Raw genomic sequence first — 19,813 nt, 5'->3', positions numbered from 1 at the left:
AAATACTGATTTTAGTGAAATCTAATATTCATAAGAAAATCGAACAGACCATTAGCTCAAAAATTTCCACCAGAAAAGTAAAAAAACTCATTCTTGCAAACAAGAATTGCTGTATATCAGTCATAACCCCTGATTTATCATGACTATTTTCTAGCGTTCTCTTGCCTGACAATATTGCTTTGACAATAATATGTTGCCAAGATTATAATTCAATTCCTAGATAATACTTAGGTGTGAACATTTTGCTCCCCAATAAGGTACCTCAAGACTGAGTTCATTCAGTAACCATATTCCTTAATTTGTGAACTTTATCATGTATGTAATGGACACCCTAGAATGCCCAAAAACTAAACCAACTGCTGATAGGAATTTAGTCAAACAGTTTGCATCCAACTCCTTATTTCTCCGTTTAATGTTTAAACCTCTTATGGCTTCGGAAATGAAATGTTTGTTTGTTTTTAAGTCTTTGCATAGGTTTAAAATCACATAACATGAACTAGAAGGAAATTACAATAATATGCAACATGAAGATTGAACTACTACTGATATGATATTATTTCTAGAATTAATAAAGTCAAATACATAGCAGATTTTTCAACTCACTAAATACTCCAGCATTTTTGACATAATGTTCCAACAATAACTTCCCATCTTGCTGCTACAGTAACATGAATAGTGTCATGCTACAGTAACGTGAATAGTGTCGCGCTACAATAGCGTGAATAGTGTCGTGCTACAATAACGTGAATAGTGCTGTGCTACAGTGCTGCTACAGTATTAATTAGTCTTCAATCAGTCCAATATCTTCATAAAATCATCCCTTCAGAATGGCATAACCATTGGTCAAGAAGTGAAGAAGGTATGAGCAAAACACCAAATCTGCCTGTAGCTAGAGATGCACCCAATCTGCCTGTTAATGAAGCTGATAGCAATGGATTCCAAAGGCCAAACCCCAAGGGAATGACGTCTAGAATGTCACAAGAGAGGATAGACGTCCTCTAATGCCAAGAACGGATCTGCAACTCACACATCAATTTCTTCTCATATTCAACATGCTGAATGAAGCCACAAAAGCTTCCTTTTATTCTTTCTCCAAGGGTTGACCCAACTCACTTGAGCAATGTGGGATAAAAGATGTGCAATATAAAACATATTAAAATATTCACTTATGTCTCCCTTGGGTGTCCCTTTGATTTGCACACATCCCCATAAAATAAATATTAAAGTAACACTTTAATATTTTACAATTAAATTAAATGTTACTTTAATAACACTTCAGGCATTAAAATATATTAGCAATCGGACTCCGAATAGCGCGAGTGATAGCTCGTCGGAAAGCTCTCGCCGAGGAGTATCGAATCCAATCACCAAAACTAGCCTCCGTTGTGTCCTGCTGACTTACTAAAAATAGTAAGTATGCCTGAAACTAAGTAAATCAACTCCGTTTTGGCCCAAACTGGAAATGACTAGGCCAAAACACTCCTGGATCCCCTTAAACCCTTCATTAGCCCTCGGGACCATGTAGAGCTAGGCTAACGCACATACACTTGGTCAATTGCTAAAGTGGGGACATTACAATGTAGGTGAAATGACAATTCTTAAAATTCTAAGAATCAGTCTTGCTCCCACCCTTTTTGAATTGAAAACCTATGGTAAGCATAATGCAGAGAAGTTAGAGCAAAATTCATTATTTGATCGTTGATATTTATATGCTAAAAGTTTGATCAATCAAGTGATGTCATTTACCAGCATTTGTTGTATCTAAGCATCAACGTTTTTTGCTAGCATTCTATGCTAGGATTAACCCTGATCAAAAGATATATTTTTTTTAAGGAGAATTCCTTCCAATGCACTTACCTACTAATCTTTTGCATGGACATTGGATACTATAAACTGGCAGTTTGTTTGCAGTTGCAGGCAGCAATGTTATATCAAGTTTTTATACATGTGAGAATTGGGGAAGGCATGGACATATAGGTCTAGAAAACATGAAAGAACTTTTTTGGGGAGACAGATCTAAAAATTTAGGAATTTAGATTTTTTAAGTGACTTGAAATGCTAATACACAATAAAGTGAACATATAAGAACCATCACAGATCATTACAAATATAAAAATAGGAGATATATTGAGTTCTTTTAAATTCTCAATCTCATCAGTTCACATTAATTTAAGTTTAGAATGGAACAAACAAAAATATATATATTATAGTTCAATCATGTGGAGCACTGCCAGAACTGACTATTGCTTTATTAGTTAGTTCATTTCAATGGTGTAAGTTATTAATCTCACTTTTGTGCTTCACAATCCAACTATAAATACTGATTTTAAATTCTGGAAATTAGTGTTTATTTGAGCAAGAGTTTACAATGCTTGAGAAAAAACTAACACCCTCAATTAATGTCGTTATATTCAAATACTGTTAAAGATCGTTAAGTGGAAAAGCTTTCCAAGAATAAGTGGCCACATTTACGTCAAAAAGCATCCCTACTTATCACATAATTTTACAACCTGAAATTATGCCATTAACTAACTAACCATTGACAAAATTATCCAGTTTGCCAAAGGAAGGGGAGATCAAGCTGAGCAATTGCCTCTTTCAGCTATCTTTCCCACACAAGTTTCCTTATTGAATTTTTATTTTTTTCTGCAAAATGCTTTTATATCCAGCAACTCAAGAACACTAATTCCAGCACTCTTAACATCTTAATCTCTGTCAATTTGAAGTCAATTATAGTAGGGCATCATATGCATCTGTGATTTCCAACAAGCATTGTATTATTGATCTGTTATTGAACTTTTGGCCAAATCTACTAGTTAACAAGTCATCCATTATGAAAAATTCCACATTTTGGCAGGGAAATTATAAGAATTTCTTATAAATTTGACTAATTGCATTTTTCTCTAATTTATTCATTTTCTCAGTTGTCCTAAATTTTCCCTGATCAATATTCTTTGGACCATTGCTGACTTTTTCCTGGTTACAATTTTGGTAACAATGTTGTTTATTTAGGAGAATTATATTTCAATATATTTCTTGTGGCGTTACTTGATCAATGACATCAATCTATATAGGTCAGGAAAGAGGGTGTTGGATTTCTATCATGATGATTTGTTGGACGTTTGATGTTTTGTGTTTAAAATTTTAAATTCCATAAATGCTCCCCATTAATGAATTATTTTCCATTTGCTTAACTATGTGCTGCATTTTGTCATACAAGATGTCATGGACTGATTCAAACCCCAAATGGGTTGTGTATGGACCCATCAAGTATCTCAGTTCGATGTTTGAGTTTGTAATAGCAAAATATTTTGTAAATCCTTGCCATATTGATGTCATATTTAGTTAATGGCCAAATCGGCCTTGGACTGAGTTTTTTAGTGGAAAATAGTTATGAATTTTATTAATTACATAAAGTATTGTTTTATACCAAGGGTGAGCTACATTAATTTTTTCATCAGATTGTGCACCTTGTCGTATTCTATAGTTTTGATGTCATGCTGATTTAGAGGCCAAGTTGTAAGGGTGGTGTTCGTCTGATAAATCTTGGTGTGCCACAGTAGTATATTTGAAAGTTTCCAATGACACTATAGGGATTCCCTACTTGTACAGTATGTGCCAGCATGCTTTTTAGTCCTACTGATTGCTTTTTCTTACTCGAGAACAGTAATGAACATCAATTCAACTTCTTTTGTTGAATGCTTGAATCATTTGACATTGTTATGATGTTTATCTTTCGCATGTTTGTTGTTATATTTCTTATATTATTATTTTATTTGGAAGTTGGAAAATGATAATCATCATTTATTTGATCATACAGGATTGTAATCTGTTGTTAGATTGAATTCTTTCAGTGATATCTCAACATTCTTGCATTTTATTTCTTTTATTCATGGAATGCTCGTCTCAATTGAAGTTTTCTTAAATTGTTTTCCTGGGAAATATGTGGGTTCATTTTTAATGCTCAAACCTGCTTTCTGTGTGTTGCATCTGCTTTTCAAACTATTAGTCTAATAATAATTGTTGATTAGGCCTCTTATATGATCGAGAATGGCTTGTGAAGAGTGTATTTGGTGAAGTACTTACACAAAAAAAGGTATGGTTCTTCTCATGATTTCACTTATGTCTGTTTTGATGTTTTATAGGCATTAAAACATCCCAAAAAAAGTTCAGTTCGGTTTTTATTGGAAATTGGTGTCATATGATTATATCTTGTACATAGTCTTTTCTTGAATTTCAAAGTTTTGAATTATTCTATGTTATGTATTGTAAGCCATTATTGTGTTCCAGATTCAATAAGAGGAAGAGGAAAACAGAGATTCTACTTCAAAGTTCAAACTAATGACTATTTATTTTTATTTTTCTTCTTTTTTAAGTATAAATTAAAATAACACTAAATGGGATTGAACTTTTGTGTATCATTTTCTTCTACACCTAATGTGATCTCAAGCAAGAAAACCATACAAATGCAAGACTCAATGAATAATTGTCGAGTTTTTGAAAACTCTTGAGCTTTTTTGCTCAGTGAGTTTTCATGCAAAAACTCATGAGTTCTACTGGCAAACTTTTTCCTGAAAACTTGCCGAGTTTTTGCAAAATATTAGGTGAGTCTACGGCAAAAACTTAGCTACATCAATAAAAGGCCCATGCGTGTCAAAAATTTATTTAATTCTTTTTTAGGGCATAGCCCACAAACCCCAACTTTTGGCCCACTACACCTCCACTAATCTTGGGTTATTCTCACATCTAACACCTTGTGCAACTTATCATTGATGCCCCTCAAACCCATTAGGGTCTTGTGACGTAATCACACATTGCTCCATTGCAAATGGGGACCCCCTTTTTTTTGTTTTGCTTTTAGTTTAGGGTTTTGGTCTCCGGTCTCTAAGTCTTAGAAATCAATCAAGTTTTGTGAAATTTGGAGTCATCAAAGTCAAAAAGTGAAGGAACGGCCGAAAGAATGTTTTAATGCTACAGATGGTCTCAAATAGGTCAAAGGAGTAAAATCGCAATTTCTTGGTGTCAATTCTAACAACTGGTTTTTTTAGGAAATTTGCTTTTTTGCTTTTTTCTAAATTTAGAATGTTTTATTTTTGGCATTTTGAGGCCAATTCGGGAACCTACTTTTTCAGTCTATTTTTTCTAAAAATAGAAAGTTGTTTTTTCTAAAATTGCTTTTTGCTTTTTTTTATCATGGATGGTTTCAAGGTTAGAAGAAGTGTGAGGTTGGAAAAATTCATCTAGAACGAACCAATTGTGAAATATCTTTTGAATTCAGAAGATTTGTTCTTGAAAAGCTAAGTTGAAAATCATAAGGAAATGGCTAAGTTTGGAGTCAAAATCAAGAGAGTTCACTATTCAAATCATGAAGAATGCTCATCCATGGAAGAAATTTCTTGACCAAGGCCAAGTTTGCCCAATGCATGAAGAAAGTCCTCATCTAGACATGAAGCCCACCTTGGGAAGCATCAAAGTTTTCAATGACACCTTGAAGTCTGCCCTTGGTGATGCAAAAGTTCCTTGGCATTATGCAAACTCTGCCCTAGGCATGAAGAATCTTCCTTGGCCTTATGTGAAGTTCGCCCTAGGAGGGGGTAAGAAAAGTGATTAAGTGTTGGCGCTTGGAAGGGAAAAAGTTTGAAATTTTTGTTAAATATGACAGATTTTCAAGGCACCTAGCAACTTTGCCCTACCTCATAACAAAATTCCTCAACCTCATGGCAAGATCGCCTTAGACAATGGGTAAAGTTCCTTGTGTCCTAGTGTAATGTACCGACGCTCTTCCCACCGTACAACACCCCCACTCTCACCTCGTACGATAGTGTTTTGGTGCTAGACGTACAGTATGTATGGTCAACAATTACATGCCGGTCAAACCCACTGTAATGTACCGACACTCTTCCCACCGAACAACACCCCCACTCGCACCTCGTACGGTAGTGTTTTGGTGCCAAACGTACGATATGTATGGTCAACAATTACACACCGGTCAAACCCTTCAGTCCATACGGTTTGGTGTGGTAGTCAAGCCACCGTACGGTGGTATTGTGTTGCTCGTACGGTAAGAAGGTGACCATACAGTCACTTCCCTCAACCTAGCGTACGGTCTAGTCGTCGTACAACAACGGTTCCCTTCTCTTCGCACAATGAATATGGTTGTCGATTCGCCAACAACTACGCGTAGACAACTCCAGTCACAAAATATTATGCCTTGCAAGGTAGACAATTAGATTAACACGATTTGGCACAGGAATGAACACACTAGACATGCAAGTGGAAATTCAAATTCAATAATGATAACACTTTTGATTACAATAATCTTGGAACTGAGAGCAGAGCAAAGTAGGGTGAGGAATTACTCCCACTGAAACTGATGCCAAATAGGGATGATCATCCACCTCCAAAATGGCTGACAACAGAACTCCAATTGGAATTCGCACAAAGAAAAATACCAAATTCGCATACCAACACAAATGATAGACTCGGCCATAAATATGGGCTCCGGGAACTTTCCCGAAGGGTTACAAATGGGCCGACACGACCAAACTAAGACTTGACTAATCTAATTAAATAAAGGGCCCGAAATATTTGTTATTAAATTTGGGCCTTACAATAAAGTATTTAAATTTATTATTTAATTATATCGGGGACATCACAGTCCTCCCGGGCCAAAAATTGCTTGCCCTCAAGCAATTGCAGACTTGGATGCTCCAAAATTTGCTCGTCTTCCTAGGTGGCATTCTCGATGGGTAGATTCTTCCAGTGCATAAGGAACTCCTTGACTGTGCGTGATCTCAACCTCTTTTCTCTGACATCGATGATATCCGCCGGCTCCAGAATTAGTTTTCCTTATTCGTTGATGGGTGGCAGCTCCTTGGACACTGTGACATGTTGCCCGACGACCTTGAGACATGACACGTGTAAAACATTGTGAATCTGACTCCCCTCAGGAAGCTCAAACTCGTAGGCAACTTCGCCCACCCTTCGAACCACCTTGTAGAGTCCATAGAAACAAGGCTTCAACTTCTCCTTACCACTTGTCTTCAAGGAGGATTGTTTGTACGGTTGAAGTCGGAGGTATACCAGATCACCCACCTCAAAATTTTGCTCAACCCGGTGTCGGTCAGCATACATCTTTTGCTGATTCTGAGCCCTCTGCAGGTTGTCTTTGAGAGATGTTAGGATTTTTAAACTCTCCTGAAGCCAATCTTTGGCCCTTGGTGCACAACTATCTCCCAATGCCAGATCAACAAATGAAGAAGGTTCATAACCGTACAGTGCTTTGAAAGGTGGCATGCCTATCGACATGTTATAAGTGGTGTTGTAACAGTGTTCACCCAAATGTAACCAACGAACCCAAGCCTTCTATTGAGCTGAGACGTAGTTCCTGAGATAACCCTCCAGCCATTTGTTCACAATCTCGGTTTGTCCGTCTGTCTGCGGATGGTAGCTCGTGCTGGGCGACAACTCGGTTCCTGCTAACCGAAATAACTCCATCCAGAAGGTACTCAGAAAACGGCTATCCCTATCACTGACTATGTTTCGCGGTAGACCATGTAAGCGGAATACCTCACGAAAGAACAACTCGGCCACTTGAACTGCTTGGTATCCTGTGGGGATGGCAAAGAAATGTGCATACTTGGTCAAGCGATCAACTACGACGAAAATGCAATCCTTTTCTTGCACTCTGGGGAGCCCAGTAATGAAATCCATCGAGATGCTATCCCATTTTTGGTCGAGGATCGACAGTTGTTGCAGTGGTCCGACCGGTAAGGTGTGCTCAGATTTGTTCTGCTGACAGGTGGAGCATTCCCGCACATGCTGCAGGACATCGTTCTTAAGTCCCTTCCAGGAAAACCTTTCTCGGATCTGTCTGTAGGTTTTTAAGTATCCCAAGTGTCCGACCAAGGGAGAGTCGTGCATTTCCTTCATAATCTTTTCCTTCATCTTGGACTCGGGTACCAGATAAATTTTGTCCTTGTAGTAAATGATGTCGTCAACCACCTTGTATTGGTCATCATGCAGTTGACCATCCAATAGTTCGCAAGCAAAAGTATTCTTGGAATATTCAACAAACAGGTGTTCCTTCCAATCCGCCGAAATAAAGAATATATGGCAGGCCTTCTTGACAGGGCATCGGCTACCACGTTATTCTTGCCCTTCACATACTCAATGTCAAAATCAAATGCCCGGACTTTTCTCACCCACTTCTATTGTCGTTCATTCTGATCCCTCGGCTCCAAGAAATATCGCAAGCTGTTGTGGTTTGTTCGTACAGCAAACTTTGCCCCAATGAGGTACTGTCGAAACTTCGTCAGTGCGTGCATGATGGCGAGCATCTCCTTGTTGTAGATGGAGTGCAACTGCTCAACTCCCGAGAGCTTCCGACTCTCGAACGCAATGGGGTGATGGTCTTGCATCAACACCGCTCCAATGCCTTCACCCAAGGCATCGCACTCCAGGATGAAAGGGCGAGTGAAGTCTGGTAGTGCCAGAACCAAACACATACTCATAACTTCTTTTAATTTGTCGAAGGTCTGTTGCGCCTATGCATTCCAATGGAAAGATCCTTTCTTTGTTAGATCTGTCAGTGGTGCCCCAAGCTATGAAAATCCTTTCACAAACCTTCTATAATAAATGCACAATCCAAAAAATCCACGCAGCTCCGAGAGAGTCTTAGGTGGAGGCCAATCCAAAATTGCCTGAATCTTCTCCTGGTGAACGTGTACCCCCTGGGCGCTTATGACGTGACCCAAGTACAGGACCTCGGTCATTCCAAATTCACATTTGGAGCTTTTGGCAGCATACAATGATTGCGATTTCATAATCCCCAATACTTCATCCAAATGTCCCAGATGTTCCTCCCAGGTCTTGCTGTAGATGAGTATGTCATCAAAGAATACCAGTAGGAACTTGCTTGTTGCTTGTTGAAGATGTGGTTCATGCAGGACTGAAAAGTGGTCGGGGCATTGGTTAATCCAAACGGCATGACCAAGAACTCATAGTGTCCGTAATGGCAACGAAAGGCTATCTTTTCCACATCTTGCTCCCTCATACGGATCTGATGGTAGCAGGAGTGGTGATCAATTTGGAGAACTAGACTATGCCATGTAGTTTGTCCTGCAGCTCATCAATCCTATGAGTGGGGTATCTATTCTTGATAGTCTTCTTGTTCAGTGCACGGTAGTCAACACACATTCTGAGAGTTTCGGCCTTCTTCTTCACTAGTACCACCGAGGACGCAAAGGGGCTAGAGTTGGGCCGGATCCATCCTTTATCGAGGAGTTCTTGGATCGTTTTCTCTATCTCTTCTTTGAACTTCTTCGGGTGGCAGTAGGGTGTGGTGATAACGGGTTTTGCTCCTTCCTCCAACTCGATGGTGTGCTCAAACCCTCGGTGTGGGGGTATAGCAAGTGGAATATCAACGAAGACCAAACTATGCTTATCCAAAACTGACTAAAGTTCCTCATCCTAGTAGCAAGTCAGATGCTCTTTCACAGGTTTTGTCGAGATCAAGCAATGTGCTGCCCAAACTACTTCATCATGTCTGAAGATGGCTTCCATCCGTTTGGCGGAAATCTCCCTCGGGCTGCCATTCGACATTCCTCTGAGAACCACCTTCCTGCCATCCACCTCGAATGAGAACTCCATCCTTTTGAAGCTCTGCGTGTACTGGTCCAGGGTCTCCATCCATTGAATGCCCAATATGACATACGTGTCATCCAGATCTACTACAAAGAAATCGTTGGTCACCGTGTAATTTCCCATGGTGATGCTCAGTTGCGGAACTAGGTGAGTGCATGATAGGAGATTGCCTCCTGCCACCTTGACATCGAACCCTTCATGCTCCTTTGTACACAAACCCCTTCGGGTGACGAGTGATGAGTTTATGAAGTTGAGCGAGGCCCCATTGTCCAGCATAACCAGGACTCGTTGCCCTTGGAGTGTACCACGTACCCTAAATACACTGCAGCTTGGGGTACCCACCAGTGTGGCAATGACACCTCCCCTCCGTACCAATGTGGAGATTCTCTCCGCCAGGCTGGTTTCTTCAGCAGATTCTTCCCTTGGTGGTTCACTTTCCTCATGCTCCTCTTCCCCATCGGACATCACTTCAATATAGCGAATCTTTCCTTTGCCCAAACATCAGTGTCCTGGTTCCCATGGCTCCTTGCAGGTGAAACAAAGCTTCTTCCTTCTGAGTTCTTGTCATGTGGCTTCATTGAGTGATGACCTCTTTGGAAAGGGTTTATTATCCTTCTCCTTCGAAATGAAAGATGGTTTGGTATGTGCATAATTTCTGGAAGAGGAAGATGTTGCCATGTTACAGGCCTTTTTGATTGCTTCCGTGAGCGTGCTTGGGTTGAACCCTTTCACCCAACCTTTCAGTGGCTCCATCACTTCGTCCATGAACAAGACTACCAATCTCCGCTCTAAGATGTATGTTACCAACACGGATAGTCTTTGGAATTCTGTGATGTAACTATCCACAGGTCCTAACTGTTTTAGTTGTGCCAACTCCTTGAATTTGAGTTCAGGGTCCTTCTCGTCAAATCGATCTATGAGCTTCTTCGTGAAGTCGGCATAGGAAGTTATTTGGTCATGGCCGCGAGTGACCATCCCATGACGCCACCATTCGTGCGCGACTCCTTCTAGGTGAAGTGCTGCAAACTTGACAGCTTCATCTTCAGACATTGGGTTGAGTTGGAAGTAGGTCTCTGCTTTTTGAACCCAAGTTCATGTCGAGGTTGCTCCGGTCCCATCAAAGGATGACAGGTCGATCTTGCCAACCTTCCACTTGATGTCATTGTTATAGTGTCCATAATGGCCCCGACTTCTACCACCCAAGTATTTCATCCGGAGCTCAGCATAATCCTTGAAGGATATGTCCCCCTCGAGATTTGCATCCCTCCAATCTTGGTTCAACTGTGCTTGCATCTCTTGAAAGGTGGGTTCTTGCTCCCCACGTGGCGCTTCTGATTTCTGAGGAAAAGTCGGCATCAGCGGCCGTGAATGTGAGCATTGGACGTTTGACCTTCCAGTGACTGAATCGTCGCCTTGCCCATTTTGTTCTCCATTCGTTTTTCCCAAGGCCAATTGTCGTAAGGTTTCCTCCATGATTTGTTGTCATTGCTCCCTTCTGGTTATGGTGTCGTTGAGCTGAGCTTGGCTTCTGGTTAGCTCCCTTAATAGTGCCATGACTTCTCTTGTAGGATCTTGTGGTTCCCCCATTCAGTCGGCCGAACGGTACCTCCTTCTAGTGTACACTTGCATCCACTACACGACAGGCTGGCAAGATCACCATCTCTGATACCACTGTAATGTATCGACGCTCTTCCCATCGTACAACACCCCCACTCTCACCTCGTACAGTAGTGTTTTGGTGCCAGACGTACGGTATGTATGGTCAACAATTACACGCCGGTCAAACCCTTCAGTCCGTATGGTTTGGTGTGGTAGTCAAGCCATCATACGGTGGTATTGTGTTGCCCGTACGGTAAGAAGGAGATCGTATGGTCACTTCCCTCAACCCAGCGTACGGTCTAGTCGCCGTACAACAACGGTTCCCTTCTCTTCGCACAATGAATATGGTTGTCGATTCGCCAACAACTACATGCAAACAACTCCAGTCACAAAATATTTTGCCTTGCGAGGTAGACAATTAGATTAACACAATTTGGCACAGGAATGAACACACTAGACATGCAAGTGGAAATTCAGATTCAATAATGATAACACTTTTGATTACAATAATCTCGGAACTGAGAGCAGAGCAGAGTAGGGTGAGGAATTACTCCCACGGAAACTGCGGATGCCAAATAGGGAGGATCTTCCACCTCTGAAATGGTTGACAACGGAACTCCAACTGGAATTCGCACAAACAAAGAAAAATACCAAATTCGCATACCAACACAAATTACAGACTCGGCCATAAATATGGGCTTCGGGAACTTTCCCGAAGGGTTACAAACGACACGACCAAACTAAGACTTGACTAATCTAATTAAATAAAGGGCCTGAAAGATTTGTTATTAAATTTGGGCCTTACAATAAAGTATTTAAATTTATTATTTAATTATATCGTGGACATCACACCTAGTGAAGTCCGCCCTACTTTATTGGAGATCTTCCTTGCATACACTCAAAGTTCGCCCTACAAACTTAATGAAAATTTGTAATGTCCCTTATCAAACAGTAGAGGGGGTATGGGTCAATTATTGTCTAGTTCTCACAATAAGCTTAGATATTTGGAAATAAGAATGCAAATATATATATATATAATAGTTGGTAATGGTCAAACCACTAGCTGTCTATGATTTGTGCAGTTAAGTGTATACTGCAAAGTATTGTTGACAATTCGTATTAGATGCAGAATGACTCACTGATCAAATAAACAACATATATTTGCAATGAATCAAATCGATGTTGTTAATTACAATATGAATGGCTATCATCCCTTCTTGTATATAAAACGAGTACAAACAATTACTGTTGTTGGGATCTGGGCATAATATTATTCCGAGTTTATAATGTTGTGATTGATATGAATAGCCCTGAATCTCACTGTGCACGTTACTAGGCCTTCCCATCTAGTTTCCTTTGCTTCTTCTAAACAGGAATCTGAATAGTATTTCCCAAAAATTTCCTTCTACCCCCTCCGAAATGATTTTGATTGTCTTTATATATAATGTGATGAGGTGGCTCTAAGGGACACGTCCGTTGTTTCTTCCAGGTATTTCACTTGATTCTTTGTGTCGTTTCGGGTGGGGAGAGGAACAATCTCTTCTTGGTGCATCATCTCCTTTTATTTCAAGCAATTATCTCTTCCCTTTACCTCTGTAAGTTGTTAGGATAGGCTTAGGTATAAGTTTTGAGGTGTTGAGTTGGTTCAACACCTACACTTGGATTGAGAAGGAAGCCGGCCTTCTCCAGAGATTCAACCCCCCTTGCGCAAGGTCCCACACTTCGGGGTTTCTTCCACGTTTCACAAGGTTGCTGGGTTGATAGCTCAACAAGGGTGCAAGATTTTGTGATAACAGGTACTATTAACGACATCAAGGAGCAGCAATTTGGAGATGCACAACTTCAGTTGTATGAGTGACCCCAACGCATGTATGGAGGTTAGAATTTGCTGAATGTCAAAGGGGAGAAGATTTCCCACAAGTCACACTCGGAAACAAGTAAACACAACATATATGAGAGAAGAGCCACAAAACATACACCTATGATGAAGGTAAGGAAACATACACAGCATACAGAAGTTTGAAGGAAGGCAAGAATGGTGGTTTCAATTCATTATAAGGCCAATGGCCAAACTTACAGTTGCATAAATGCAAGATAAATACAAGAGAAGTGAAAGAGCATAGAATAGTTCAAGCCAGCAGGGAGAGAACCCTTTACAATGAGGCTTAACAACCTTTATATAGAAAACTGGTTACAAGAGTGATCATGACCCCTGTGTGTGCAGGGAAATGTCAGTCTGGGAGTGCAGGGAAGTGCATGCACTTGACTTCTGTACATGCAAGCAACCTAGTGATACCTTGAAAATGCAATCCTGAGAAGGGTGGATTGACTGACCTTCCAAAGTCAGAGCATGCAGACATGACATAAGTCACCACAACAAGCATGGCCATGTACCTCTCTTGATGGAAATCCTGCCAAAAACATTAAATGCACCCCTGTGGCTCCACAAAAGAAGGTGCACAAGTCACAAAAGTCATTAGAGCATTTAAAGCTTTGAGTGTTGATCATGCCATCCGGAAGTGTTGCCAGCCGGAAAGAAGTCCGAGGACTTCGGAAACTTGGGTTCCCGAAGTGGGGAAGACAAGGAAAGAACCTTGAAATCTCGGAGTTCCGGGAAGGAGAAAGGAGAGCAGCAGGGAACTTCGGAACCTCGAGGTTCCGGAGTTCCAGGGAACTGAAAAAAGGGCTAAGGGAGGAACTTCGGAACCTCGGGGTTCCGGAGTTTCGGAGAAAGAAAGGAAGAAAGGCTAGGAGGGAACTTCGAAACCGGGTTCTGAAGTTCTGGAGAAGGCAAGGGAAAGGAACTTCGGGGTTCTGGGGAACTGAGGAAGAGGCAAGGAAAAGGCGGGATCTAGCAAAGGAACTTCGGAACCTCGCGGTTCCTGGAGTTCTGGGGAACGGAAGAGAAGGGGAAGGAAAGGGAGGAACTTCGGAAACTCGGGTTTCTGGAGTTTCGGGAAAAGAAAGAAGAGGCAACAAAGGGAAGGAACTTCGGAACCTCAGGGTTCTGGAGTTCCGGGGAAGGGAAGAAAACGAAGAGGGAACTTCAGAACCTCGGGGTTCCGGAGAAGTAAAACAAGAGAAGGCAAAGAGAAGGAACTTCGGAACCTCGGGGTTCCGGAGTTCCGAGGAAGGAAGAAAAGGCCAAGGGAGGAACTTCCTTCGGGCAAGGCAACACCTCACACTTCATGATTCTTCTGCTTTCTCCTTGATAGACTGGGGCAGCGTTGGTCCATGGATCGTATCTCTGATCGGTTCTTACTGATGGACCAAGGGTGTCATAAGGGCAAGGCAACACCTCACACTTCATGATTCTTTTGCTTTCTCCTTGATCAATTGGGGCAGTGTTGGTCCATGGATCGTATCTCTGATCGGTTCTTACTGATGGACCAAGGGTGTCATAAAATGACAACAGTACCTTTTCATATCGTAAGCAAATCGGTTTTGTGTATAAACAATAATGGTTAAGTATAATGATTATTTTCAATTAAGAATAGATAATGCCCATTGTCGATATAACTAATCCCTCTTTGTATATGCAGATTATCCTCAACTGTTTATTACGATACTATATTTGATATAATCAAATGCCTTTAGCAAGACATCGATATGGGGATTTCTTAATTCAATATGCTATTTGACAATAACTCCCGTGTCAGCATAGAAGTTGTCTTGTATGTTATTCGTATCGACAATGATGCCCGATTCGACATCAATATCTTAAATGTTATTCCGACGTAAGATATGATATTTGTTTGAACCTCGCCCTTGAATACGAACACTATTTTCAATTTCCTCAATATCTTATGCTAAGTCACCAAGTTTGAATTTGAGTTCGAAGTTTGACAACTTTGAAATTCGAATGAAGTTCGATGAGGAAAAAATTCGAAATGTATAAAATTCGAATTAAATTCGCCATATGTAATTTTTTAATAAATATATGTAATATATCTATAAAATTACCTAAATAGTTTAACATTGATAAATAGATTTGAAATCATTACAAAAAGATGACACATTTATAAAATATAAACCATAGGAAACATATGCTTTCACGATTGCAAAGATGTTCTTTTGTCAAAAAGGTACAATAACAGTCAAAGACTTTAGAACTTTAAAATAATCATCAAGAGCACTTGGCCGGGATGCCAAATCATCATCATCTGTATCACTACTCAGTTCATCATCTGCAAAGTCGGGCTCATCTGCATCTGGCATTGCTATGCCTTCAAGAGTTTGTTCTAAAGAAGTGTTCTTTGCTGATTTGTTCGTTACCAATTTCAAATTGCTGCAAACATAGACAAGATCTCACAACTTTCTAGTCAACAATTTGTTCCTCTTTTTGGAATGGATGTGGTCAAAGCAACTCCAGTTCCTCTCACAAGCTGATGAACTTGCTCCCTGACTCAAAATTCGAATAGAAAACTCTTGCAGTTCAAGAGCTGATGATCCATAAGCGATCCACCATCTATATCCAGGCATACGTGGCGAGTCATGTTTGGCTTTTGCCCCTCCAAACATCCCTTCTCCTCTCTTGTATTGCCAACTTTGATCTCTGATTAGTGCTGCAATTTTTGGATCTGGTACATACCTGCTAATGGCTTGGTAAAGCCCTGCCATGATTTCATTATCACCCCTTCTATCAATAGCAAACAACTTAGGCTCCAAAAAGCAAGTTGCTGCATGTAAAGGTGTGTGCATCATTTTCCATCTGCAATCAACTGTCTCCCATATCTACATATATTCTGCTTCTTCATTATTTAGTGCTGTTTGAATAGATTCCTTACACCGGTCCATGCTTTCATAAAGCATGCCAAGGCAAGGAGTGTCACCATCAACCATACGAAGCACATCAACAATTGGTTCACATATAAGCAAAACTTTTGCTGCACTTTCCCAGAAATTGTTGTTTAGGATGATTTGCTCTATGTTCTTCCCCTTAAGGCCTTTAGAAAGCACTGAACCTTCCCACTAATTGGAACAAATAATAGATCTCAAAGTTGCTTTTTCTTCAACCACTCTTTTCAAAGTGATATAATATGAAGCAAATCTTGTTTCACAAGGCCTCAACAATTCCTTTGATGCATGCTGCCTATAAATACTCAATGTGAGATGATGATTCTGTATGAAATTTGCAATTGCTCTCCCTCGATGAATAGCTTCATTTACCCATGGGAATTTAGCCAAGTCATGAAGCAACAAATCGAGACAATGGGCTGCACATGGGCTCCAATATATCTGTGGGTACTTCTCTACAATCAGCCTCCCAGCTCCCACCCAATTTGCTGCACTATCAGTTACCACTTGAACCACATTTTCTACCCCTACTTTAAGAATGGCTTCCTCTAATATTTGAAAAATATACTCTAAAGCTTTCTTGTGGTTCATGGTGTCAATGACTTTCAAAAATACAACGCCTTCAGGACAAGACACCAAAACATTAATCAATGGCCCTTGACACATATCTGACCATCCATCACTCAATATAGTGCAACTTGTTTCCTTCCAAGTGGCTTTGACATCAGCTAATTTTTTAGTCACTCTATCTTTTGACCTCTGCAAAAGAGTTGTACTAATAGCCTCTGAACCTGGGGGTGTGTACCCTTTGCCAAACTCTGCAATTTTCTGAACTGCATTACAGAAATGTGGATTTCTCACAACATTGAATGGAATAGCACTTGTGTAAAACAAATCAGCAACTGCGTCATCCACCTGTTGTTTCTCTACTGGTTTCCAAAATTTGTTGAGTGTTCCACTTTGTTTTGATACGCTCAACGGTTTGGATTGCATAGAAGAGGAAGACATGATAGATGTGAATCTAGATATATCTCCTTCAATTCTCTGTTTCTTTTGTGCCTTCTTCATTTTGCCTACCGTTGAAGCAGCCAACACTTTCTCTAGAATAGCTTTAAGTTCTGGAGTCACACCTATACATGCTTGAACACCTCCACCTGGACCCCCTGTAGTAGCAAGGAAGTGGTCCCTAAGCCTTGTTAAAGTTCCAATTATAGTTCCCTCACATAGGTTACATTTGATGTGAGTTCCATTTCGGGTCACATGCTTCCATGCCTCAGAAGTTGATTTAGGAGGAGCCATTAAATGAAAATCTGCATGTTTGGAAAGAAAAATTAAAAAACAAAATAAACACTACAGTTATTTCAACCTTTCAAAATAGAAATACTTTTAAGTTTTAACAATTTCACAAACGACCTCTTAAAAACAAAGTATAAAATTCGGCTTGAACCTTTCAAAAACAAAATAAATACTATTCTTGTTTAATAAACATAAAAACAAAAATTTAATACATTTTTAGTTTTAAATGAAAAAACTAAATAAACATTACATTTATTTCTAAATAAAAATACTGAAGTTTAATAAAACATTTATTAATAATTTAATATATTCATTTTTTAACAAAAAAATAAAAAATTCTAGTTTTTATTTTGGGTTATTAAATTTTATAAAATTACTACACTACCATTTTAAAAAATATATATATAAAAATGTATTAATTTTTTTTTAACTTTACCAAACAAATAAAAATCTAAAATAAAATAATATAATATTAAACAATATAATAAAAAACTATTAATATAAAATTATAAATTATATAATAATAATATTAAACAACATTATAAACATTATAAATTGTTAAATGTGTATTATCATTATGTGTATTTTGTAATATTATATTGTATAATATAATAATAATATTAATATATTATTAAACCTAAAAAAAAATTAAAAAAAAACACGACAAGCCTACCTGTGCAGGTCGGGACTTGGGAGAGGCAAGCGACGTTGGGTAGCAATGGTCGTCTGCATTCGAAGGTCGGTCTGCAACAACCGAGCTTTGGCAGTCGGCAACGTCAGTCTCAATGGCGGTTTGCAGTTGAAGGTCGAGCGACTGGAACTGGTCTGCAATGGTGGTTGAAGGTCGGGCGACTGAAACTGGTGCGTCCGTGACTGCAAATCGAGACTCAACATAAACCTTGATTGTTTGCCGCCGTATTTATTAACAAAACTCAACGAAACCCTAAAACGCGCAAAGGAAAAAACACTTTTCGGCAAACACGTCATCCCTAATTTTATACGAATTTAATCAAATTTTTTATAGATTTTATAAAATGTTTCAAGTTCGGCGAATTTCGAACTTCAAGGTTGAAATTTGGCCGAACCTGGTGACTTAGATCTTATGAATGGAGAATCTAAATACTTATTTACTCATCTTTCTCATCCATGGTGAACGACTCCCATGACTAATCAAGTGTGGCATAGTTGTCGATGTCTTATGTTGTATTGGCTATTAATATTCTATAAAGATAATACAAGGAGCTTTCTCTTAGTTGTTTGGTTCTAGAAATTTAGCATTTGAATCGATATTTGCACAATGACTTCTAGATGAAATAACTCTTTCAAGTTATGAGGGTTTTGTCCTCAAAACTAGTATTCCAACAAGTTTTACGTCCTCAAGAAATATGACAAGAACTCACGTTCTCACACAAAGCAAATAGAAATTGCAACATTCAATTTAACATGCAATTAATAAAGTAACTTGCAACAAGTTAGCAACCTAGAAAATTGACAAAACTTAGAATTATATGAAACTAAAAATTCCAAAAAATTATTTATGATCTGAAAACACACTTTTTTTCAAAAGTAAGAGCAATATAAATCATTAAATAGCGTTACATATCTAATTCAAACATACCTAGAAAATGCAGCAATGAAATAGACTTAGTGGTACTGAAATCAGCTAATTGGCACTTGTAGTTTTCATGTCAATCTTCAATAACCTCTCCAAAGGTCATGAAATGGATAGAAATGGTAGTATATACTCTAAATGCCTCCAAACAACAATGGAAACCTATTCAAACTCCAAGCACCATCTTCCTCTATGCTCATGCCACTCCCTAGGTTGTACAGCCAACAAATAAAGGAAATAAACCTACAAATAATTCTTTCAATTTGCTCCTTCAAGACTGTAAATACAACTGAAATCTTTCACAATGAAGCCTAGTTGTGATCTTTGTGTGAAATTGTTGAGTAATCCTCTAGATTGGATCTTTTACCAACACAGAAGATGTTCCTTACAAGGGTTTTCGTCCCCTGAAAGCCTAAGCTGTACAAAATCCAATTCAAGAAACCATCCAAGGTTTTCTTAGAGAGAAATATTAGAAATAATAAACTCAACATACCAAATGAGCTCTCAATTCTCCTTTTTATTATCCTTTTAGGCAACTTTCTAGGAACTTTATTACTTTATTAATCTTTTTTAACTCCAAAAAGTGATTCAATTTATTTTTAAAACGTTTTCGGCAATTAAAGTCACTTTTAGGCATCCCATCATTTAAAACTTTCCATCCTCTTTCCAACAATAACATTGAGGTGCTCGATAAATAAATTTAATAGAAAAAATAACCTTGGTAAAAATAATTAAATATAGCTCAATAATGCACCTAATTAGTGACAATGGTCGAAATGCGTTGGAATTGAAATCTAACTATGATCCCGATGATGAAAGATGATAAATAGTCTTGACTAGGTACCTTACTAAAAATAGACACTC

The 19,813-nt window shown here is 39.1% G+C and overlaps 1 protein-coding gene across 2 annotated transcripts in view; it reads left to right on the top strand.

The window, feature by feature from the left end:
* The window catches only part of LOC131051356 (molybdenum cofactor sulfurase), a 385,620-nt gene that overhangs the window by 310,424 nt on the left and 55,383 nt on the right, over nucleotides 1–19,813 (top strand). For both annotated transcript variants that reach the window (XM_057985836.2, XM_057985837.2), the window contains one exon: nucleotides 4,032–4,096. In XM_057985836.2, coding sequence (XP_057841819.2) covers nucleotides 4,032–4,096 — 65 coding nt within the window. The remainder of the gene's footprint in view (nucleotides 1–4,031; nucleotides 4,097–19,813) is intronic.

This window comes from Cryptomeria japonica, chromosome 11 (genome assembly GCF_030272615.1).
Source record: "Cryptomeria japonica chromosome 11, Sugi_1.0, whole genome shotgun sequence".
In the NCBI taxonomy this organism is placed as follows: Eukaryota; Viridiplantae; Streptophyta; class Pinopsida; order Cupressales; family Cupressaceae; genus Cryptomeria; species Cryptomeria japonica.
Note: the sequence above shows the minus strand (reverse complement) of the source record. Positions and strands in the feature narration are given on the sequence as shown.